The 26,662-nt window shown below is 42.1% G+C and overlaps 1 protein-coding gene across 2 annotated transcripts in view; it reads right to left on the bottom strand.

Moving 5' to 3' along the window:
* The window catches only part of MEGF10 (multiple EGF like domains 10), a 131,752-nt gene that overhangs the window by 71,745 nt on the left and 33,345 nt on the right, over window positions 1–26,662 (bottom strand). For both annotated transcript variants that reach the window (XM_019555181.1, XM_019555179.1), the window contains exons 5-7: window positions 10,943–11,189; window positions 9,740–9,860; window positions 7,032–7,168 (exon numbers count right to left, since the gene is read on the bottom strand). In XM_019555181.1, coding sequence (XP_019410726.1) covers window positions 7,032–7,168; window positions 9,740–9,860; window positions 10,943–11,189 — 505 coding nt within the window. The remainder of the gene's footprint in view (window positions 1–7,031; window positions 7,169–9,739; window positions 9,861–10,942; window positions 11,190–26,662) is intronic.

The following is a 26,662-nucleotide window of genomic DNA, read 5'->3' on the forward strand; positions in this document are numbered from 1 at the left end:
CCACCAAACAGCCCAGCTCAGTGATGGGGACCCCACTTGTAATCCAAGTCACCACAAGGTTCCAAGTCACCAGCCAACCCCTGGAGTCCAAACTCCTTGCTGTAAAGTCAGGAATCAAATCCTCATTGTAATGTGGTTTGGCTCCAAATTCTAATTTGGTCAAAGGTTTCAGGACTTCAAGGATGCATCTCTGCTGAGGACCTGGAACCCAAGGAGTTCTGCAAGACCTGCTCTAGCTAGGGCTCTCTGAATCTAGGTTCCCAGGCTTGCAAGTTCCGAGAAACCCAGCAAGAGCTCTTTGGACTTCCAGGCTCCATGGCCCTGAACTGTTCGCTTTCACCCCCAAAAATATCAGCTTCACTGAGCAGCTGTCAGAGTCTGCGATTCTGGGAAGGCGGCCATGCCAAGGCTTCTAGATTTACTGCCACAGAGACAGTGGTCTGAAAGCTCTGGGATTTCTAGCTCTAACCAGGGCCTTGGGCCCAGCTCCCCACTTTGTAGCATGGAGCTGAGAAGCCAGTGGAACACCCAAAACCACCTGTGATGTCTGGCTCCTTGGGCTGCCTGACTCAGCTGCTAAAACTGACCAAAATCCCAATTTCAGTCAGCAGCTGGGAAGAATATTTCCTTTTGGACACACCAAAGTGAACACAGTTTTGGAAACATATAATGGCATTTCCAAAAGAATTTTTCCCCCCACGATTTTTGGTTTGCAGTATCTTTTTTCGGAAAAAAAAAAAAAAGCTGGTGTCATCCCAATTCAGCCTAAAATGAAATGCCAACATTTTTTGTGAACCAGATATCCTGTGAGTCAGCAACTGTACTCTTTTACAACCTTCTTTATCACAGAAAGCTTGAATACAGCATTTTTTTCTGTTATGTAGCAATAACCAGATAGTCTCAGAACAAAAAGTTGTGATGAAGGAATTTCTTCTCTAATGTATCCATCCCTAATGTAGCTTTAAGGAAAAATTAACAGGTGTTTACCACAAGAAAAGTCTATTAACCATATACAAACGTGTACAAAGTATTATCTTCATGATGCTACAAATACAGTTTCCTAAATCTAACACACACCCATTTTCCTAATCTAGAATTTTTAACAGAAATTTCATTTGGTATCTTTAAAAGAAAAGATATGATCTCATAATGTTGTTTGTGGTTTTTGCTTCTCTAAGTTTTATGACTGAACTGTTAAAAATCAGAATGCCAGTGACACCATAACCTTATTAAAAGCCCTAAAGGCTGCAGTATTAAATACATCTTAAAAGATTTTATTAAGCACTTCACAGCAGGCTGACCTCCCTACTAAACAGGTCACTATTCATGCCTCAGAGCCAAAAGTGCCCAGCATTTCACAGCTTTACAGATCAGAGAAGATTGCAGAGCATGCATGCTCTACAGGCCTTTAACAAATTATGAAAACTTTGAGTTTGACTAGCACCCCAGAAGCACCAGGAAGTAGTCTTAGGAGGCAGGAGATCACGGGGATTATAATAATGCCTTGCCAATTAGCAAAGAGGAAAAGAATGGAAAGCTCTTTGCACCTCAGGCTCACAGCGTAGCCTGTGAGAGAGAGATACAGCATAGCCTATTAGATTTTTAAGGTATTTAACTAAGGGTGTGTGAAACTACTTCTGGGTCGACCGCTGAGTGCATGGGCTTCCCCCCGGCTCAGCAATTAGCCGCAGGGAGACCCCAAGTGCCTCCCCAGACCCAGGAGGCACCAGTCACCGAGCCAGGGGGCCAGGGAGGGGGTCCCCTGTGTGCTCCCCAGCGGACCTGGAAGTGGACCAGAAGTGCTTCTGGTCCACTTCCGAGCACACTGGAGACCCCCCTCATGCTACCATGGGACACTCCATCAGCCCCATTATCTCAGCATTCATGAGCCGCCTGGTACCTTGAGGTATGTAGAAAAAACATTTAAAGCTGTGTCTATGTCCGAATCGCTGAATCTTTCTGAATCAATTCAGAGGGTTCTAATTCAATTTGGAGAGATTAAAGGGTCCTCTGATTTGATTCAGATTTGGAGAGTTGGCTGCTGAATAGGGCTGCATCTCTGCCAAATTGAATCAGTGACCAAACTTCGCACAGCCCTAGTATTTACTATTACTGCAAGATTTTTACCTCATAAAAGAAGCCTCAATTATCTTTAGAAACAAAAATATACAAAGATTCTCATAGATGTTGTCCTTCAGCTCATGAAACTGCTCTGTGCTTTAATTCTGATTTGCTCATATCTGTTTAAATGTATGTGCCAGTCTCCAATGTTTCCTGATAGAAACATTTAATTCTGGCAGCACTAAAGGCCCTGGACAGGCTGTTTTTCTTCTCTGAGGCTGCTTATGCTTTTTTATGGTTTATACAGCTATCCCCATATCCTCAGACTGCCTGTGTGGGAACTGCATGTGGCAATGATACCTACTGTTGTTGGCAGAGATTCTCTGGCCTTACCCCAGTGATTAAGTTACTGCTGATTTCAGCAAACAGACTTATGTGTTGTTTCAAATATATGCAGGAAGGGGCTTGTGCCATTGCTTCCCACCTCTTTATAAATGCTAAACGTTATGAAGTTTGCTATCACAGTAAAATATTTTTTACATTCTATCAACAGTGCTGGAAAATGAAAATATTTAATTTCTTGCATCTGAATAAAAATTCTCTTAAAAAGGCCTCAACCAATAGGAGCTGACTTTCGTTTTTGCTGGTGGGTGTATTTTTTTTTTGGGGGGGGGCAGGGAAGGAGGTTTGCATTCCCATGAGGAGCCCTGCACATGCCCAGAAGAGGCAATGCATTACTTGATACCAGCTTGCCCAACATCTGTACAGATCGGGCACTTTAGTGGGGTTTTGGCACTTTTACCTAATAGCTCGGGGTGGGCAAAATATGTGGGCTGCATCTGGCCAACAGGGCCCCTAAAAAATTTAGAAAATGTATATTTATCTGCTCCTGGCTACCTGTCAAAGGTGACAGGAGCCAGGGGCCGTAGAACCCAGGGGGAGTCGGCATGGGCCAGCAACAAGGCTTGTCCCACCCCGTCCCACCTCCAGTCCCCTCCCACCCCTGGACCTCCAGCTGGAAGTCTCTGCCTGCCACAGCTTTTGGGCTGCTCCAGCACCACGTGGCCACATCGCCGGATCACGGGAGCACAGGGCCCGCACCAGTACCCCAGGGCCAGGAGCGGGAGTGTGTGTGTGTGTGTGTGTGTGTGTGTGTGTGTGTGCGCGTGTGCACGTGTGTGCGCATGTGTCCATGTGCGTGCGTGTGCAATGAGGAGGGGGGAAAGAGAGAGAGACAGAAAGCAATGAGGGAAGCAGAGATTGTGTGTATGTGTTTGTCAGGTGCGGCTGGCGAACTCAGACTGGATTGTCCCATGGGAGCGGGGGTGGAGTTGAGGCGTTTTGCAGTCAGCCAGGAGAAGGGGGTTTGCAGCCTCCCCACTACCAGCTGGAGTGCCCGGCCAACTGCAAACCCTCCCCACCCCCGGCTGGCTTCAAACCTCCCTGCCCTCCGCTCTCATGAGACACTCCACCTATCCCACCAGTCTGAGTTCACCAGCCGTACCTGGTGTGTGCGTGTGTGTTCTCTTAGGGCAAGTCCCACACCCTACCATACAACTGCATCCACACCCCTCTCCTACTGCCATACACACAGACCCTCACACTCACACTCCCTCACACACCCCAGCCACCCTCTCCCCCACACATAGGCCCCCACAAACCCCATACCCAACCACACTCCACATATCCACACATACCCTCACATGCTCCCTCACTCCACACTCAAACCCCCACACCCCACATACCCACACACCAACAGCCCCCCATAAACCTATTTCTGTGCCCCCAACGCCCCACACAATATTCAAGAGCAAGACTTCATTTTAAGCTATTGTATGATCACTTCTATGTACACTACACAAACACATATAAATCAGGACAAAAATATTTTTTGAAATCAAATTAATGAATGTTGCAGATGTTTGATTTTTAGAATATAATTTGGTATTTTTCTGGTTCTGAGATGGCAAAACCCCTTGCTGAAAGGAATATTTCTGCGGGCAAGAGGAGGGACTTCTGGTGGCAAAGGTCAGGGGTTAGGGGGCGGGATGTCTGGTCGCAAAATGACGACCAGGGGGCGGGGCACCTGTCAAGGGGCGGGATTACCAATGCCACCCTGGACAGTTTTCCAAAACTCAGTAAGCGGCCCTCCACCCAAAATAATTGCCCACCCCTGTAATAGCTGACTGAAGCTAAAAGCACCAAAAATCCCCACTGAAGCACTCAAACTTTACAGACACTGCAGAGCTGGGCTCAAGTACTGCAATGCTTCTTCTGGTAAACCATGGTTTTTGGGGGTTTTTTTAATGTCTGCATGCTTGAGTCCCAAAGCACTCATGGAGTCAGCGCCTATGCTTCAACCTCTGGTTCAGTTCAGAAGTCAAATAATTCAGTGCTTCCCAAGTACTTAATCTCACTGATACCTTAGCAAATATAGGCATTTTTACATGTGCTCTAGGATGCGGCACTGGGCACTTTAATTAGCAAGCCGAACTAATAAAAAGCATCCACACATCACATGCATCAGTGTCCCCAAACTGAAAAAATGGAGGCAGGGCACTCTGAACTAAAGCTCATTAAACTTGTTTTATTTCAAAGTGCCCTGCCACCATTTTTTCAGTGTGGGCACACAGGGAGATGCTGATACACATGATGTGGAAGGTCGCCAGAGTGTTTCAATTTCCATGCTCCAGCAGACATCAGCAATCGAGGTGGATTTCCAGCACATTGAAGCAGACTCCCCACATGTCCATCTCTCACTTGGACCTCAAACAACCTCTTTTTGGGCTAGGGACCGAAGTTACACATAAACAGATTTAAGCGATCAGAAACTGGTTTGAAACTGTAACCGAACAAAAGTTCAGTGCACGTAAACCAGTTTCAAAATGGCCAAAACCAGTTTATGATAAACCTAGTTAAATGCAGTATCAAACTTAACTGATTTGGGTCAAACTGGTTCTGGAACTTCTGTCCTAGACCTCTTCCTGTTTAAAGTTAAATCAGAGTCCACCAGCATCCCAGCATGCTCTGCAGCCCTGGGCTGGTCTGTGCTGTCTGCTCCAGAGAGCAGGGCTGGCCCCGCCCCTCTGTTCCTAGCCAGAGCAAGGGCAGCCATGGGATCCTCTAGGGAGAGAGGGGACGGGGGAAATAAACCCCATCCCTGCCCCCTTCACCTCAGGGAGCCAGGTCCCCCACCCCTGATGCTACATTGATGAGGTGGGGATAGTGTCCCAGGGAACACAAGCCTCTTCCTGCGGGGGGGGAGGGTGGGAGCAGAGCACTGTGGGTGGAAGCAGAGCAGGCAGAGCTGTCCCAGCCTGTGAGGGGCATGCAGCAGTGGCAGGTCTTGGAGGGGTGCTTATGGAGGCTAAGCTGAATTTTGGAGTGGCCCTAGTCCTTCAAGTCCCCATCTAGCATCACCACCACTGCCCTTCACCCTGTGTAAGCTGCGGCAACTCTGCCCATCCTGCTCCCACCTGCAGCACAGCCCCCATACCGGGAGGAGGCTTGCACTCCCCGGGACACCATGACGGGGTCCCTCCCCCATCACTGCTCCAGCAGCAGGGCCAGACACCAGCTGGCATGGTCCCGTGAGGCAAAGCAAGCAGGGAGGGGGTTTATTCCCCACTCTGTTCCCTCTTCCCTTGGGGAACCCCAGCCAGGGTCTGCCTGGCTGGGTGTGAGTGATGGAAGTGGCAGCTGGGGCTGCCAAACCCCAGCTGTGGTCCCGTGGTGGGAGAGGGGATGGAGGAGGAATACACACTGTCCCTGCCCCCTTCACTTTAGGGAGCCATGCCAGGCTGGGATCTGGCCACACCCAGGTGGCAGCAGTGGCAGGAAAGCCATAGACATAAGCACAGCCCTCTGTACCAGGCACGGGGCAGTACCCCTACAGCTTCCCTGCTGTCTGCCCACCTGATGGCCGACTGCAGTTTGGCAGCACAGGTAGCGCCTACCACTACAGTGATGGCAGTGGCAGAAAGCCATAGGGGTAGAACCCCATGCCTGGTACACAGGGCTGTGCTGCACCACTGCCACCACTGGGTAGTGGAGCAGTGAACAGGGCACGGCCAGCTCAGTGCCTGCGTGTCCCAGGTAATAGCGCTGAGGCTGATGGGGTGAGCCCAGGCAGTGTACACCACTTCAAGGGCCAGGGTTGTCCTGGAAGTGACTCTCCAGTGGGTGGAAGGGGCCACTGGGCAGGAGCTTTCCTTTATGGAACTTTGCTACCTGGGCTCTTCCCTCCCCCCAGTCAGGCCTTTGCTTCTGGGCTGCCCCAAGCAAATCCCAGCCCCAGTGACTGAGAAGGTGCAGAGGGATCATCTGTTGGCTGGGAGGAGGGCTCTGGGGGTCCCAGGCCATATTGAGCCACGAGCAGGGAGAAAAAGGCAGGCAGACCCTGGCTGGGATCACTGCAGGCCAGAGTGGGGATTTAAACTCCTCCCCAGTCATACTCAGCCTGCCAGGGCCTGGCTGCGCCCCCCTCAGTTTGGCTTCCCTCCAGCCTGAAGGGAAAGGGGGGTTCACTCTAGTGCCCCAGCTTCTAGCCTGAGCCACTGTAAGCATGTGCCTGCATTTCCAGAATCAAAAGTGAATGTATATTCACTTGCAACTCAGTTACTGCAAACTAACCTGCAAAGATTGAATCAATTCAGGCTCCAGCTTTTTGAATGTCTATCCCTAACTTTGGAGATCACGCAGTAAGGGGCCTGCAGATCACTAGCAGTGCATGGACAAGAGTATGAAAATCCTTGAACTAAACCATTTGTCATAGAGGTTAAAACACATTCCAAAAATCAAATCTTCACCTTTAACATTTTGATTCATTGTCATTTAGGTGACTAAGTAACAAAAACATGTATAAAACATTTTGACGCAACTGGAATTCTAATTCGCCTTTCAATTTGCATTTTCTTTTTTTGCCATTAGACCCTTCTTCCTATGGTCTGGTAAAAATGTAATTTTCTTACCTTTCCCCTGTGTAACCTGGACTGCAATGACATTGACCTGTCGCTGAATCACACGTGCCTCCATTGTGGCACTGACATTCCTGAGAACAGTTTTTTCCATAACGGCCCTCCGGACAAGGCTGACCACAGACTGTGCCCTGCGTGCAAACACAGTTTTAATATTAGGTGTGACAGGGGAAGGCAGTTGAAAGGAAGTGAGGAAATTAATGGAATATTGTATGACTCTGCTTATGCCCATGTGGAAAATGCCACATTCTTTATTTTAGTCTTAAACACAAGGTATATTTTGCCATAGGCGTTGGGGCAATACTCTTCTAAGATTTCTATCCTGGAAGCTAAAGCTAATCAAAACTGTTATCTTCAAATGACAATAAATATTTAGATATTTGAGCCTAGCTGATGCCAAGGTCTTCTTTATTTCTTAATTCAAACTAGAATATACCAGGATGTACAGAAATGCTTTCTTGTACACAGTAGCATAAGAACCAACAACTGCTGCAATGTCCAGTCATTTTGATTTGTGTTTAAAATAAATAAAATCTGCTTTGAATTTTTTAATAAAGTTCTTTAATGTTAACAATTATCCTCCTTTCACACTGGTTCTGAACCTCTGCAATTCCACTTGTATCTGTGGAGTTATTTATATCTATGTAATGATAGAGGAATCACATCTTAAGGCTTTTAGGAAATCAATTCCAGAATAAGACATTTATGGTCATGTAAGCAGAACCAACACAAGAGCTTGTAGAATTTGTGCCTGGGTATTTTACAAAGGGTTTACAAAGGTAATAAAAGGTAATAAAAAGGTTGGGCTGCAGCACTGCAGTTGGGAACTGCGAAATTTCAAATGTCAAAGAGGTATAATTAATCACTGATTTTGGATAGAAAAGTAGCCATATAGATACATGTTTTCATCACCTTTACTTAGATTAAAACACTACCAAGAAACCATGAAAATGCTTACAAATTGTCATTATTATTAATAATGTATATTATGGGATTACTGAGACACCCCAATCAGAACTGGGGTGTCACCTGATTTGTGCTCATTAGTAACCAACACACAGGTGGACCCATTTTTTGCCCTACAGAAAGCTGTAAGACAGCTACATAATGGGACTGATCGCTAATATATATATTTTTTGTTTTTATCCTTGCTAGATAAACTCCAATCTCCAAATCCCCAACCATCTTAGCATCTAGCATGATTAGGTTTAGTTGTTAGATATACAGTATTCCACATCTCCCTCACACTCTACTAACTTCCTCGTGCTTTTATAGCATTTTCCCCCCTCCACATCATGCTTGAAGGCAAACAAGATTTTGCTCATTCCTTCTGCTGTGGCTGTGACAGCAGGGATGAATTCTTGCAGGTATGAGGTGTAAGAGCGTACGTGGACCACAGTATAGCAACTAAATCAGTTACGAAGCAGATGTTCTGGTTTAACTGTATTCCTGAGCTGTAAGAATGCCACCAGAGTTCATTCATTACCCACATTTCTACTTCTCTTTCAGTAGGTTGGTACTGTATATTTCAAAATACACATATAAGCTGCCATCCAAGGTGCTATAGGTACATTAAATTATATTTATAAGGACTTGAAATTTAGAATCAAAGGAAAAACAGAACTGAAAGGAACCCTCAGGAGATAATCTAGTCCAGTGATGCCCAACTCATCTAGCCCTACAGGCTGGATGAGTGGAACAGAGCCAGTCTGTGGGCCAGATCTGGCACGTAGGGTTAATCTGCAGGCTGGATGAGCACCATGAAGCTAGTCTGTGGACTTCATCTGGTGTGCAGTGCCAGGCCTGTCCTTGGGCCCAATATGGGGCATGGGACTATGCTCAATACAGCATGCAGAACCCGTCCAGCCCCTGCAGTTCCCCACAGTCCAGAAATTAGGTAGCAGGATGAGTGACAGAAGCGTTAATTGCCATAACTCTAGACCAATTTTCACTGCCACTGCTACCCTGCTGCCAAATTTCTAGAACATGGGGAGCCCAAGGGGCCAGATGACATGGCTCTGTGGACCATGCCTTGATTGTCCCCAGTCTAGTCCAACCCGCTGCTCAGGGTGGAATCATCTCTTCCTGTACTTTAATCAAGTTTCAAATGATATCTGTGGGTGCCTATAGATGTGGGGGAGAGGCTGCTCTGATGCACTGTAATAACAGTGCACAGGAGCACACTCGGTTTATCAAGTCTGCTGGAGCATGCCAATTAGTGTACTCCAGCCAGCCTCCACATATCATGCTTCAAAATGATGATGGGGGTGCTTTAACTAAAGCTCATTTGATGAGCGCCCTGCCACCATTTTGAAGCGCAGGGACACTGATTCACGAGATGCTGCGAGTGCTTTAATTACAGCAGCTCTTGGAGCCATTCTAATTAAAGTGCCACTCCTCCCAACCCTCGGCGCATCTAGTAAAAAAGCCCTGTATGCTCTAGAAAGCACATTTCCTTTTCTCTCTCTCTGAAAAGGTAGTAAAGCAATCTAGAATTGGGGAATCTGGACTAGCATATTTTGTTTAAATATTTGATTTTGATTCCTTGTGGGTATAACATATACTAAAACACAGTTCCTTTTATCTCTAGATATAGTCAAAATATATTTGCTCTTCTAATTAAATTCCCCTCTGAAGTTTCTTGATCTCCATAAACACAGAAGTTTAACCAAGTTATACTGTATTTTAGAAAGCAGTTTTACCATCCATCCAGGTGGGCAGGCACATTCCCCAGTCACATGGTGACACACTCCTCCATTCTGGCAAGGACATCTTTCTTCACACTGTGGCCCATGCTTGCCTGGGGGGCAAAGATCCTCACAGCTAAAAATTGGTGCACAGTAAACACAATTGTTACTTATATGCGCAATTGAATCCTCCTCCCTTTCATTATTTTAATATTATACAGAATTCTTCAGGCTGGCAATATGAAACACCAAGTCAGGAAAAATAAAGGGAAATATCCCTAAAAATCTCACTGGAACAGTTTTATGCCTCTATTAAAATACAGGCAACAATTAGAGAATTGTTGGTATATGTATTTTTAATTAAGCATTTTGCTCTCTCAACAAATGCAGTTAAAGTTCATTTTTATGTCTGCCAGAGGAATTAACCTAATCAACTACATTTTTCACCGGTTAATTTTCCCCGATAGTGTCAGACTCTATGGGTATGTACAGATGAGCCCACGTCTGCAGATGAGCCCACAAACCACACATGGAAGCATTTGCCTGATCCTGCTTCCTCATAGGCCTTCTTAGTGGGACATGGCAGTTCATTAACTAGTTAGGTAGTTGTGTATACAAGTAGATTTGGTGCCCATCTAACAATCTATTATGTGTGTTTAACTATCCATCCACTTTCAAAAACAATGCATTTAACCTGATGAACAATGATCTGAAAATGTAAAATTCATTTTCCAAATCTTAAATTGCTATCTGCCACCTAACGTAGCCAATACATTTGCACATTCATTCAAATTTACGCTGTAGCAGGTCGAGTTTTCAATTTTCTGTTGATTCTGGCACAGGAAGTATACTAGAGGCGAAGACTTTAACTGAAAACACAGATCTAAAAGCTGAAGTCAATTCTCAACTTGATCCTAAAGCCTAAAGGTACACAAATAAATGACAACGCAAGTGAAACAATAGGGACCACACTACTCATCAGTAAAGATTTCTAAATTTAGGAATACTTTTGCACAAAACTGCTAGTGTTACTAGTCCAATTTGTCACAGCATTAAGAAGGGTGTCTAATAAATATGAAGGCATACAATAATCAAATACATATAGATATATTTTAAAATGAGAACAGCACACTGTTAACTTCGAACTAAACAGATTATCCTGGTTAGCATCATGCCAACACACACCCTCCCACAATAAATAACATACCCTCTACTTACAAAGCCCCAGTGTATCCAGGAGGGCATCTGCATTCTCCAGTCACATGATCACAGGTGGCTCCATTTTGACACTGACACTTTTGGTGGCAGTCATTTCCATATGTCCCTTGGTCACAGCGTTCTTCGCAGCGCCAGCCTTTGAATCCTGAAGCACAGTGGCAGGCTCCAGTGATAGGGTTGCATAAGGCTTTGTTTTTGCACTGGCAACGACTACTACAGTGGGGTCCCCAGTGGTCACTGTCACATGCTGAGGGAGATAACATTTTCACAATGCTTTTATAATCATTAACGTTAAAATACTGAAGATAAGATCACGAGGTACCAAGAGCACTTCCTTATAAAATGGGACTAGCAATAGCATTGCAGTCAGGGCATCCTTAACCTTTCTCATTTTTTAAGGTTTTTGATAGCCATATAGGACTCAGATTTGTGAACTGGAAATTATTTCTTAACCTGCAGTAAAAGTACACAGGCATTTCATCCGTTAGGAAAAAAACCATAAGTCCCTAGATCTTCCAGTGTGTTCCAATGTGGAACTGCAATTATGCTTGTAAAGCCAAAGAACCAAATTCTTCATCTGATAGTCTAACCATGATGGGGTGTAAAATGAGAATAAAATATAATTTATAATCTGACTTCAAGGAACAAATATATAGTGAAATCCTACACTGAAATTATAAAGATAAAAGTATTGTCATTACTGCCAGCATGGACCCCTCCCCCTGCTTCTTTTGTATTCTAATTTCTCTCCTCCTTATACTTTTCTTTCTGCACATCCTTTCACAGTATCTGATGAAGTGAGCTACAGCTCATAAAAGCTTGTACTATACACACACACACATACACATACAGGTTTCCCTCGCTTTATGCCGTACATGCATTCCTGGAAAACGGAGCACAACTCAAATTCGCATAAAGGGAACCCACTTTACAATGTAACAAACAGGGATACGTTCCAAGACCTCAACTGTACTGACCCCCAGATCCATTTCTACCACTTTTACAAGACAATTTTGGTACTCAGCAACAGCAGACAGTACACACAGGCACAGGGCACTGTTATAATGGGGATGGCAACTGCAGAAGCACGTGTTGCAGACAATGACCAAGGAGCACATATCCACACGGGAGACTATATTTTGGTGCGTGTCACTGCCACAAAGCACCACACACAACATCTGACAGCAGGCTTCCACCACACCAATCGCATAAGAATGAATTTACCTTGCATATAACAAATTTTTGGTATAAAAAGGGTCATCACATAAGAGTGAATTCACACATACAGAACCCCCTGAAGCGAGGGAAACCTCTGTGTGTGTGTGTGTGTGTGTGTGTGTGTGTGTATGTGTGTGTACACATATACATATACACACACGCATGTGCACACATACATAAATCCATATACATATCTGTATCTATATCTATGTTATTCTATATTGGTTACTCTATAAGGTTCAAATCTATCCTGCCTTCTATTATTATCAGTGTCACACTGAATGGCAGGTTTTTCTCCAAAATGTGAAACTTCTAAATGATGTACATATTTATATATTTATTTTGCATACTTACAAAACTATTTATTTTCTGATTTTATAATACTATTAGCTGACAGTGTTGTAGGCAATGTGAGAAGTGTTCCACTAGGCAAGAGCAGACAAGGTTCTTCGGGTAGAGGTGGTATCTTTTATTAGACCAACTAAATAGTTGGAAAAAATGTTCCTTGCAAGCTTTCAGGCACAAACACCTTTCCTCCTAGACACGAGGAACTAATAGCTATGGGATTTGTTAATAGGTAGCATCATGAATAGTAACATGACCAGGCATCTGGTCTACTACGTGATAAGCCATCAAAACTCAATAGGTAAAGCCTTCTCAAAATATTTTTTCTCACTATCAAAAGGAACACTGAGGCAAGGTTTTAAAAGTGAGAAATGTTTTGAATTTCTTTCAAAGTAAGAAATATGAACATTCTATAAAAAGGAAATAAAGGTCACCTAGAGTTCACCAGAAATGTGTTAATCGTGGTCAAATGATCTGGTTTTTATTCTTAAATTCTTTTGATAACAACAATGGGACCTCAGTTGCAATGACTGGATGTCCATACTCTCTCCCTAGCAACTAACAACTATTGTTCACTCAGTCTTCTCCTGGGGCAGAGCAGCTAGGCGTGGAAGAGACCTACTTTCTTAGAGTGAGACAAAAGAACTCAAGACATCTCCTCAGGGCAAAAATTACTTTGCTATAGAAACTGATCACTCAGACTACACAAATCAAAAAGGATTAGGGTCCTTTAAAGATTTTTTCTTTCTATATGGCCAATGTCCTCATTATTTCCTAAGATCTGTGGAATGCTTTGAAGTGGCAGCCTCCTCTTAAAGGAGGTCACTGGAACATGAAATATAGACATTGTTTACATTTATGTACTGTGGCTGAAATAAATAAATAAATGTGGTAACTTAGTAGAAAATTTCTATACTCAGGATGCCCATTTTATTTCTTCATCCCCATCTCTATTTTCCTTCCTGAGCTATTTAAGCATTCGTTTTTATGTACTGGACGTTGTACAAAGTGCTACAATGCATATAACACAAGATGGATGTCTTTCCTCATTAAAACTCATACAAATTCAGGACTCACAGAAAACTACTTTGCATGTGCTAGATGTAAGAGAAAATGTAATCCTCAGGCAGAATCAGTCGTCAACTTCTTAGGAAACCAGTTGTTCTGGGATGTATATATGTGTACAGTACATTTTTGAGGCAGACAGATGTTCTCTCATGGCTGCATGAAGATCACCATCCTCATTTTGCTTAACACCTCCTGATGGATTCAGATTACAGTCTGTCTGCTGCCTCCAACTAAAAGGAATAACTTCAGTCATTCCTCATGAAGTGTTTAAAAATAATTCTAAATGCCTTGTACTATCCAAAGGACCCACTGTGAAGAAAAGAATAATTTCAACTGACCACTGGATAGCAGCCCTTTCAAACACCACAAAATGGGCCACATTCAGCCCTGCTACAGAATTACACTAGGGATGAACGAGGCATAAACTCTCTTGATATGGTATATACAAAGCACCATGCAGCAAAATAAAAGATACATTTGGCTGACAGTTTCCTCCTTGTATTTTTTTACCAGAGGCTAAATATGAGATATTTGATATAATTCACCAACATTTATGCAGATATATAGAGGAACAGCTTAATTAGTCTCACACGTAAACAGACTTTGCTACTGAAAGCCTACCCCACTGCCAATGAACCAAGCAATACGCACAAAGACTGGCATACTGCACCATGCACCACGCTACCTATATGAGAGGAAACAAATACGCTATGTCTCTCAATTGGAAACTTCCTTGCAAAAAAATTTTTAGAGACCTGAACTGTATATTGCTTGATAATTTATTAGTTTCCTGCTTGTGTTCTCATTCTGTTTGTATGAAACCCATTCAAATAGAAAACATCAAGTGTTCAGTGATTAAATTTCCAATTTTTAGATTATCTGCCTGAAGATGGTCAGTTGTATAACAAGTATTGACTACACCATTGTTTTATTATAGCATAATGCCAGAGCTTTTTACCAGAACAATTACAGTTTTCATATAGTCTCTTCTGTTAGATCTGTCACAAACTTACTATCCAACTGTGACATATGGGTACTGTTGCAGAAAAAACTTGCACGATTAATGGGAATAAATAATATTCTTGAACAAGATAGATACATCATATACTTTATCTCTATATCACTTGACCTCTAATCAATAATGTCTCCCATAGGAAATTAAAGTGATTTGTCAGAAACACATACTGGGATTACCACAAAAAGAGTACAAATAATAGAAATGCTTCCTGTGGGGAGTTTTGTTTATTTGTAATTAGTTCTGGAGGTTACATTTACCAAATATTACCCCAGACTATTTTTACTGCTGCCTAATATTAAAAAACTAAGAAAGGCAGGCTGGTAATCACACAGCTGTTAATCTGGTGAAATGGGCAGTCTTTGAGTTAATGACTATCCTCAGGTTACAGACTGTCAGCTGGAGTTTAATCAGAATAGCTACTGTAATGACTGTCCTGACTACTCCAAGGTCACTTACACACAGACACATGCACAAACACACAGGCACAGAGGAAGAAGAAAGTGTCAGCTAGTGACTTCCAATTGGAGCAGTAATAAATTATCAAAATGCAGTGTATGAGAGAGGGAGGGAGAGAACCGCACAATAAAAAGAAACAGAAGTCCCAAATTCAGAACACATAACAAGACTCAGATTTACTAATTCAGAGAAATGGTATGCCAAAGCAACATAGAATGCATGGTTGCTTTCTAAGCAGGTCACATTTGTTAGCATCCAGAACTAAATGTGAAATTTATAAGTTAGTTTTTATTATATATAATTATATAAATTTACTATCGGCTGTTCAACAGTGTTACAAGACAGAAACTCTACTTGCAAAGTATTTTAATATTTTGTTCCTAGTAGTGAATGAGCTTTACTCTGTAAAAGTTTTGCTTCTGGGAATAAATATGGACCTCACAAAAGTCAAGGGCCAAATTCTCATTGAATTTGGCTCTTGACTTTTGTGAGGCCAATATAAAAAATTATATACATTTACTATAGACTGTTTAACAGTGTTACAAGTGTGAAGTTCTACTTGCAAAGTGTTTTAATATTTTTTCCTAGTAGCTAATGAGCTTTACTCTATAAAGGTTTTGCTTCTGAGAAGAAATATGGGCCCCACAAAAGTCAAGAGCAAAATTCTCACTGAACTTAATGGGATCATAATTTCATCCCAGGTCTTAAAGCAATGAAATGGAAGTTCTGCTAGGACAGGCTGGGGACACCTCCAGTAGCACAGATACACTGATTTAAAGAGAATTACGGTAAGTTGAACCAGCAGAGGATCTGCCCCAGTCTATCTGCCATGAATAAAAAGTGGTCCAGTTCTAACCTATTTCTTGGGGCATAGGTGCCTTTATGTATAACACAATGTAAAACCCATTTTTCTCTGCTTATTGCTTTGACTATGCTCTTATGGGAGTCATAATGTTCTTACATCCTACATCTTGCACTGCAGAATAAAATTCAAGAGAAATGTTTACTAACGGCTGTCTAGACTTTTAGCAAAGAAAATTATTTGATGCCACTTTTTTTAATCTTTTTTTATTCTATGCTTTCTGTTCAGTGAGGAATATATTTTTCTAGACCCTTCAGTAAAAGCTCTGTACATCATCACATCATGTATCATTACAAATATAGGCAGCAAACTTTCTCCCAAAAGGCTGTCCCTGTACAAGAAAGGCATGCTTTGGAAATAAAGACACTGTATTATATAAATCCTCATTTCAAATACATAAACATAATATGGAACCCTAAAACAATACACAGTGTCCCAACATAAAAACAAATGGCAAATGTTCTCTGAAGCTCAGAGCCAAATGATAATTTTAGGAACAGAGAAAGTCCCCAAGTTTCAGTTGCAAAGAACCTTTTTCAAGTGAAAAAGCAAAAAAGAAAATGTGCAATGCAAATTGGTATCATTCTTCAGCCTTTTGTACAAGTACTTGAAGGCTTAAAGTTGTGTATTTCATATTATAATAAATTTAATGCACATTGCTATTATGCCAAACCGGGCTCATCTTTATGCACATGGTTTCTCGGAGCTGCCGGTGATTTACAAATTGCGATACAGGGTGCCCAGATATTTTACAGGATGAGATAAGACTTTGTATCATATTTTAGAAGTGCACCTGGATGGTTTTGTAACTCTTTTCATGTTCTTTATAAACAAAGACAATGTCAGTCCAATTTTTAACAAGACATGAGCATGCTGATTTTATAGGGGGTTTTGGACAGGAGGAGGGGGGGAGGTACAGCAGTCATGCTGAGGGGAGGTTTGGTTGATTTTTCTTGAAAAGGTAACAAAAAAGAAGCCTGAATGAATCCTGGTTTATTCCTGACAAATCCACCTTGATCACATGTAATTCTGGCCTTCTCTAAAGAATGGTGTATAATGAGAGCAAAATACAGCTATCAAATCGAGCCAAAGAAATTTTAGAAGAAATTTTCCCATAGAAACTCAACATAGACTTACAGCTGCCTCATGGATATGGCAGAGATACTTATATAGCATGGTATACATGATGGGTAATATTTATGGCAATTTTTTTTAGAATTTGAATTTTCTTTTTGTTTTCTTTTTTGCTAATACTGATGGGGACTTGAATAATAATTTTTCTTACCATTTTTCTTTGTTGTCATACGTGTGGAATTGAAATAACAACCTAATATTTTTTCTCTGGGTCAGAACTGCTCTTGCGTTTATGGCTAAACACCACAGCACATGTCTAAAAACAAACATCATCTCTGCTGTTTGCCAAATGGAGAAGAGTTCTATCAAAGCAGTAAAACACAATTTTCCACTTCTTGCCTGTGATTCCCAAAGTCACTGTGACGATCTGACCATAAAATAATGATAAGAATGTTGTTTGATTTTTTTTTCCTCAGTCTCACACTCCAAAGGCAAGCTGGGAATGTAATATTGGCAGACAAAAATTGTAAAAGTGCAGAATCTCAACTCCTGTCCTTTCTAAACCTCCAAACATAATTTCTTTAGATAGGCTCCAGAGGTTGTGGTCTGGAGTGTCAGGGCTGCTTTGCATTGCTCCAGCTTGCAAAAACTGACTTGTATTCATAATCTGGACATCACCTTTGACTCAGACCCCTCTCTCTGGGTCAACACTTCCAGTTTATTTCCAAATCTTTTCAGTTTTTTCTGCATAACATTTATAATTTGACATTTTCAATCTATATCTTGAACTAGAACTCTAACCTAGACACTTATTATCTTGCATACCAACTACAGCAACATCCTTCTCTGATGTTGATATGTACAATTTTACCCCATTCTTATCTTCAGAAAACTGCTGCAGAAATCATTTTTCTAGTGTATCACATTGACTATGTCAGCCTTCTCTGCATCTCTTCACTGACTCCCCACTTCTCTATTGCCTCAAACATTAGTTCCCTCGCTTCAGTTTCAAGGCCCTTCATAGCTTAACTCCACCTTTTGTATCATTTCACAATCAGTATGGGGATGTCAATTCTCATCTCAGACTGGCCCACGCCATACCAGTTTCCTTTATCTACATGTTAAATTGTCAATCCAAATATATTTCTGCTTTCTCTCAGGCTGTCCCTCGCACTAACTTCCTGTCAACATCCACAAAACTACTTTATTATCCTATTTCAAATCCTGCTTTAAAACCATCCTTTGCAAGGATGCTGCTGAAATTTAGCAACACTTAGGCAGCTAGTGTATTGAGAACACTGCCTGCCATGCTGACTAATTGTGTCATGTTGTTTCCTTGCATTCTGTTTCTCTGTGTCCATCTTTTGTTCTGCCTATGTACACTGTCTAACACAATGAGGTCTTTATCTGTGTCCAAGACAGCAAGGCACTAAGGTAATATAAAAGATTGCTATTCTTGTTGTTGCTGCTGCTATTACATTCATCCAATTGTGAAGTAGAACCATTGTAATAGCTTCTATTCCTGACTTCCTCCAATCTTTTAATGCAGAGGATCTGGCTAGGAAGAAGGAAACAGCGTCCCTAATCACAGGTGATTTCTCAGCTGCTGGATGAGGCGTTAAGGCCATGAGTGGACAGCATCAATAAAACATAGCAGTATTGAGATGGCCCTGATTTATTTGAGGGCACCATCCATTGATGGGCTTAGAACTTCCTCTACTCTCAGGCCACATGTACATGAGATGTTTACTGCAGAGCTGCCTAATTAGCTCCACAGCAAAGTCTCAGTGTCTATACCTGTGGTCCTATGAGACTCTGGGAAACTAATTAACTCTGCTGTAGGTTAGTACTTGTAAATACAAAATCCTGCAGCAGCTTTCTTTAGTTTTCAGCAACACACATATAGACACTTACGGGGCTGTCTGAGGCATGAGGGTGCTTCAGTGTGTGGACTGCCTGCCAACTAGCCCCACACTAGAGCACCTTCATGCATCAGCCTGCCCCTTTGCAACATGCTGAGCTGGTTTGGAGCAGCCGCAGACTAGCAGGCTGATCCCCTAGCATTCCTGCCCATCAGTGCTGCTCTGACTCGGCTCAATGTGCTGCAGTCCTGGGTACATATGAGGCACTGTGCCCGGGAGCAATAAGCTCCGGCACAATACGTGCTAGAGTTTATTCATTCGAATTAATTTCACATGTAGATGCACCCTCAGTATCCCAAATTGTGCTGAGTACAGGGTGGTCACCGCTTAGAATTTGGGCCACTGCATCTTTTGTTAACTCAGAAAGTGAGGAAAAAACACTTTTTGCATATAAGGAATTAATATGACAGAAATCCAAGTAATACACACTCATGATAGACCGATATTAAAAACCCAATCCAAACTTCAAACCAAAGTTCAAATATGGATCTATATCTAAACTTTGCTACTCAGGTCTATCTCAAAAAGAAGAACAGCAACCCTGTGAAGAAACATACCTTAAACAAACGGTTTTCAACCTGTAGTCTGTGCACCTCTGGGGCTCCACAGACTATGTCTAAGAGGTCCTCAAAAGATGACTATGATCAATCAAAAGTATGTGAATACCCACACATACAAGTCAAAGGGGTGAGGGGTCTACACTTCCATTCAAAATTTTTTAGGGGTCCACAAATGAAAAAAAGATTGAAAACCACTGTCTTAAATAATTTCTACTCTAAATAAGAAGCAGGTGAGGCACCCTGGCAGCAAAAGCAGCTCTCAGCTTACCGGAAACCACTTTAATTAAAGCACCTGCAGCATCTCGTGTATTCACCATCTCATGCTTCACAACGGTGGCAGCGGCAATTTAGCTAACGCTTGCTCAGTGAGCTTTAGTTAAAGTGCCCCCACTGCCATTTTGAAGCATAGGGACTAAATACATGTGAATACTGTACACAGCATTCACATGTAGCTGAATACACGTGGCACCAATGCTGCTGGAGTGGACTAATTAGCACACTCCAGCAGGCTCGATTAATTGAGCCTACTCAGACACGTTCTAATTAAAACATGTTGGAGCAGGAGTCAGGCATGTGTATAGGTGCTGTTTTGAAGTTTCCAACATGGGTAAGCCAGGGGGGTGCTCTTGCTGCTGCGGCATGGACTCCATTAGGGTGGGAGGTGATTCCAAAGCCCCTCCTGACTTGGGACCCAGAGTAGATGCCCCTTTCACGCACTCCTAATTACACTACTGAATATAATCTACCTGTTATTTGAATGAATCGTGTAACTGTGACGTAAAACAGCAGTTTGAATAGCTTCATATTTTAACAGTTCCCTGATTAAAATGTCATTAACCTATGTGGAAGGCCCAAAATGTCATAGTAGTGTAAAGAATACGGTCATTGTTATTTAATACTAATTATCAGTACTCAGGCACAAATTCTTTAACTTTACTTATACAATTGTGTCAAGAATAGCACAACTACCACTCTTTTGCACAGCAAACACCATGAAAATATTCCTATCCATTCTGTACTTATTACACAATTCCAAATATAATTTTGTAAGTATTTTCTATGATTTGGCTAGTTGCATATTTCCTTCAGGATAGGAATAAGAAAACTTGTCACCTAAGTGTAATGTTAACCAAATAACTTTCAGCTCACTAACTCTCACAACATCTACAATATGCAAGAGAGTTAAAAACCTGACCAAAATCACTACTGCATCTCTACAAATGATATCAACCCCACTTATTACTGGGGCTATAAAATGGTAAAATGTGGAATGTGGCATGCAGACATCTCAGAGATCAGTTTAAAGGGTTATAAATCAAAGCCAACTATTCTGAATAGTCCATTAAGAGAACCTTTTAAAGAGACTTCCATGCTTCAGTTAATACAAACAAAAGATTAGTCTTCATATAGTTTTTGCTATTCTTACATCAGAAGACAATAATTAAGTTTTTATGACAAATATATGCATATACATATCAGAAAATAAATCTTCTTTAGAAATTATTTCTTAATAATTAAGAAGCTTTTACTAAAAAAAAAAAACTTCTGTTACCTACATCCCAGATACAGAAATGCATAGTACTTTTTGTAGAACACACCACTTCTTTTTAAATCTGGATTTCTTTTAGAATCTTTTGTTTCTATCTGATTTCATTTGTTACGCTGTAAGCTTTCTAGCCTGTGGCATATTTTTCATTCTTCTTTATTGTTCTGCATAAAAGAAAGGATTTTTATTCAAGACACTACAAATAATTTAATTTAATTTTATTTTATTTGTGACTTTGTAAATGCTTTTTGATCCATGAAGTGGAAGAACAATGAAAATGTGTTTTTCAGATCCCATAAAGAACTTAAACTGTGTGCTTTTCACTTGCCATAAATTTCCAAAGACTCTTTCCAGTATTTTGGACATCAGAGCACAATGCAAGATAGCTACAAAGAAAAACACACGCATACACACGGCCCTTGGTGTTAATTTTATTTTGCTCCTAAAATGAAACCTTGCTAAAAATAATATTATTGTGTGGAAAGTTACAAAATGGCAGGAATTTATCGTGTGCAGGATATAACTACACTATCATCTATGGTACTATTCTTGGACAGATTTCATTGCAAGAGCAGGACTAATTTTTTCTAGCTTTGCATTTTGAGGTTATCACAGTTCATAACTCAGAAACAAATGTTATATTCCTACTGACATCAATGTTGTATGCCTGAGTAAATAAAACATGATCAAACAAAGAGTCTGGGTAGAATGTATACATTATTTGAAAAACCAAGAAGTGAAAATACCTCATTTCATTTTAAGATTAAATTTACCTTCTTCAGAATTTCTCACATAACATTTCACCTAAGATTTTGCATTGGGCCCAGTTGGCAGAAGATATTTTAGTTAAAGCTTGATAATAAACGGACAATATATTTACATACAGATTGAGCCTATCTCTCATAATCCATGAGGATGACTTGTTTCATTGGAACACTTATGTACCCTGAACTCATCAAACACTTCCTGCATTCCATAAATAAACTTCTCTGGTTTGGGGATGTATCTGTGGACATTTTTAACTTCTATCAAATAGTCTGGTTCATGGAACATAAAAGCCTTGAAAATACATCTTGTAATGAACCTTGAAATACATCCTGAAATGAATCTTGTAAATTCTATCAGTCAAAAAGTTCCAGTTTAAACAAACAACAAACCAATCCTACATACCACGTTTCATGGTGTATAGGTCGACATGGTGTATAGGTTGACCCCAGCTTTCCAATTTGAAAGGTAAGCATTTTCATAGACATGGTGCATAAGCTGCCAGTGCTGTTTGCAGGAGATGGGACTGCGCCAGCTGAGCACTGAGCCCGTCCCCATCTCCTGCAAGCGACATCTCCAGGCAAGTGCCAAGTCCAGCCCTAGCCCTGTCCCTATCCCCTGTGAGCAGCACCGGGCTTGCAGGGGATGTGGCCCCGCCAGCTGAGTGCTAAGACTGGTCCTGTCTACTGCGAGTGGTGCTGTGGAGCGCCAAGCCCAGAACCTGTCATAGGGGCTGGGCTTGGCACTTGGCTGGCACAGCCTCATCCCCCGTAAGCAGTGCCGGGCTCGGCACTTGGCTGGCAGGGTCTCATTCCCTGCAAGCCTGGGGACAAGAGTGGGGCTGAGCTCGTCCAGGCTTGGCACTTGGCTGGCCTGGCAGCGCCACTCACAAGGGATAGGGCCACACCTGCCAAGTGCTGGGGTCAGCACTGTCCCCAATTTTTTGATGTGGCACAGTGTATAAGTTGAGTTTAATTTTTAAGACACACAAATTTTGCTTCAAAACCCAACTTACACACCATGAAACAGAGTAATGCTAAGAACCATTCAACACCCACAAGCAACATAGCTCACACAGTACTGATCAGCAACTTGTCTGTCATGCAGTTCACAAGCTAATTACTGGAAATATGAAAGTTGCACAACCCTTAACTAGGAAGCTGTTTCAAAAGTGGGCTCACACAATATGCAAGTGTTCCGGTGGTATCCACAGATCCAGTCTTTAGTCAATGGTAATTACAAGTGCCATTGAGAAACTGACAGTGATTGTAATTCATGTGAGTTGCGCTGTATTTTAAACTGTGCCAAAAGATACTGTTTCTGCCATAATCCACATCTGCCAAGTCCCATGAGAAAAATAGTAGGGTTTTTTGTGGAATGTACAAACTTTATCAACACTCCTGACAGTAAATAATATCTGAGGACACCAAAGCTATTATTGCTCAAAACTTCTGTAACACATAATCTACTTTGTGAAAGAAAAGATGCTTTTTCTTATATGCCAGATCTATATACTATTTTAATACTATCAAAAACCTGGGTTGTTTTGCTCTCTAGTTTCGTAAATCAATGATGAATTTCCTGGTAGCCAAATTATGTCCTCAGGATCATCCATGATGCCTCAGTACCTTTAAATTATGCCTCAGCAAAATTCTTTTTGACAATAATTTAAATGCAGTTTACTTTTTCCTAACAAGTTCACCATGCACCACTACTGGAGCCAACAATAACCAAAGCGTATTTCTTCCTCTAAGGAAAACAGGTATGTTCCCAAATAAATATATAGAGTGATTCTTTTGAGGATGATGGTAGGATCAGGCTCTATAGTGGCTTTTAGAGCAGAATTACATTGGAAGTTGTAAATAAATATCCACTAATTCAAATAAATACTGTATTATATATTATGTGATAGTAAAAAATGAAAGTAAAATAAATTAGAATTAGGGTTCCATAAATAATCCTAACTGATTACAACTGAAAAGTAATACATGTCAGCCCCGCTCTTTCTTAGGATTCAAGCTACCCTGAAATTAAAGAGGCTGCAACTTGCTTAGTAGGGTCAATATAATACTGATGTTGGCACTTTCCCCCTTCTCAAGCTTACCACCTTTTTGGAAATTAACTTTTTAACTGTATATTGAACTTAGGATATGGAAATAACGTGGGTGGGGTCACAGCATATCCCAAAACAGTTTTCCCATGACTAGCCAGTGCCAGTGATCCTGGAAAGATACTTAAAAAATGGTTTTCCACAACACATTTAGACGTAAAAATTAACTTTATCCTGGGCCTCCTGGGTCTTTTATGTCATTTATTGCCTAGTACTAGTTCAACCATCCTTATGTTTGCTGAACTCTCCCTTACCCAAAGAGCTCTCCCACTAATTTCAAATTAATAATTTGTGGATTAAGAACTACACACAAATACAGGGAAATAAATGGAATTTTCTGCTTACTTATTAGGAATTAAGAGTACAGCATATGCATGTCCAAATCATGTACATAGTCTTAATCTTACATGCTGAACCTTACATGATCTTTAACTATCTGATCCATTTGTCATCTCTACACATTCATACGGCAGGTTCCTCAACAGTAATAATTTTTATACAAGACTGCATTACATACAACCAGTAGGCAATGAGTAATTTGTTTTACTTGTAATCAGTAAATTTCAAGTCTGCACCATATACTAAAGAACATGACTCAACATCTCATTGTACTTGATGATCTACAGTCTGTTCTGTCTATAAGTGCAAACTCTTTGAGGTGCAGATCTACTGATTCAAGAAAAACTCAATCTATGTATAGACTCTTATTTTCTTTCCTTCTGAAGTTGGAACCATTAAAACCAGCTTTATAAACTATTTACAAAAACAGGATCACAGGAAAGTAAGGCTGGAAAGGACTTCTTGAGATCATCTAGCCCAGACCCCTCCACAAGGAAGGATCAGCTCTGACTAACCACCTCAGCCAATTGTCTGTCCAGAGATGGAGTGTCCACAACTTCTCTAGGTAACCTGTTCCAATGCTTGACCACCCTCATAGTCAGAAAATTCCTCCTAATCTCCAACCTAAATTGCTTATCCTGAAGCTTGAGGCCACTGCTCCTAGTCCTGTGTCCTATATTCACAGAGAATAGTTTATCTCCATCCTCTCTATAATCATCCATCACCAAGGAAGATTATACCTCCATTGCTCAAGATTGTAGGGGGCCTATTAGGAAGGCTAAGGCACAGATGGAGCTGGGATTAGCGACCTGGATCAAGGAGAACAAGAAATCCTTTTTTAAATACATAGGGGGCAAAAAGAAGGCACCGAGCAATGTGGGGCCTCTGCCGGACACGCTTGGAAATCTGGTGGTCACACCAGACGACAAAGCTAACCTCTTTAACAGATTCTTTGCTTCCATTTTTCTGAGCAGGGACAGGGACATCCCCCACACTGGGATTCCGGACAGACCCAGGGGAGGCGCAGCCAGGCCCAGGGTCAGTGAGGACCTAGTCAGGGAACTTCTGGTGAGACTTGTTCAAATCAGCAGGTCCTGACAATCTCCACCCCAGAATGCTGAGGGAATTGGCAGATGTCATTGCGGGACCCCTGGCACAGCTTTACGAGCACTCGTGGTGCTCTGGCAAGGTGCCAGAGAACTAGAAAAGGGCTAATGTGGTCCCCATTTTCAAAAAAGGGAGGAAGGAGGACCCAGGAAACTATAGGCCTGTTAGTCTTATCTTGGTCCTAGGGAAGCTCTTTGAGAAAATTATCCAGGAGCACATCTGCAAGGGACCAGCAGGGGAGATTATGCTTAGGGGCAATCAACCTGGGTTCATTAGAGGCAGGTCCTGTCAAGCCAACCTGGTTGCCTTCTATGACCAGGTCACAAAATCCTTGGATGCAGGGGTCGCAGTGGACATAGTCTTTCTGGACTTTATTAAGGCCTTCAACACTGCCTCTCACCCCATCCCCATTAAAAAATTAGGCAACTGTGGTGTCAACGTATACGCAGTCAGATGGGTCACAAATTGGCTGGAGGGCCGCACCCAGAGAGTGGTGGTGGACAGGTCATTTTCAACCTGGAGGGATGTGGGCAGTGGGGTTCCCCAGGGCTCAGTCCTTGGGCCCGCACTGTTCAACATCTTCATCAGCAACTTGGACAAGGGAGTGAAAAGCACCTTGTTCAAATTCACAGATGACACTAAGATGTGGGGAGAAGTGGGCATGCTAGAAGAAAGGGACAGACTACAACTAGATCTGGACAGGTTACAGAGGTGGGCGGATGAGAATAGGATGGGTTTCAATACTGACAAGTGCAAAGTACTGCACCTGGGGAGGAAGAACCAGCAGCATACCTACAGGCTCGAGAACTCCGTTTTTGACAGCACAGAGACAGAAAAGGATATCGGAGTCATTATAGACTCCAAGATGAACATGGGCCACCGATGTGGGGAAGCAGTCACAAAGGCTAACCACACCTTGTCATGCATCCATAGATACATCACAAACAGGTCCAAGGAGGTGATCCTCCCCCTCTATTCAACACTGGTCAGGCCACAGTTGGAAAGTACTGCATCCAGTTCTGAGTGCCGCACTTCAGGAGGGATGTGGACAGCATCGAGAGGGTCCAGAGGAGGGCCACTCGCATGATCAGGGGACAACAGGGTAGGCTCTACGAGGAGAGGCTATGGGATCTGAACCTGCTCAGCCTTGACAAGAGAAGGCTGAGAGGGGATCTGGTGGCTGTCTAAAAACTTGCCAAGGGGGACCAGCAGGCCATGGGAGAGTCCCTGTTCCCCCAAGCACTACCAGGAGTAACAAGGAATAGCTGCCATAAGTTTATTGAGAGTAGTTTCATAGTTTCATAGTTGGTAGATTTAGGCTAGACATCAG

The sequence above is a fragment of the Crocodylus porosus genome, unplaced genomic scaffold, assembly GCF_001723895.1.
Source record: "Crocodylus porosus isolate Cpor-Errol unplaced genomic scaffold, CroPor_comp1, whole genome shotgun sequence".
In the NCBI taxonomy this organism is placed as follows: Eukaryota; Metazoa; Chordata; order Crocodylia; family Crocodylidae; genus Crocodylus; species Crocodylus porosus.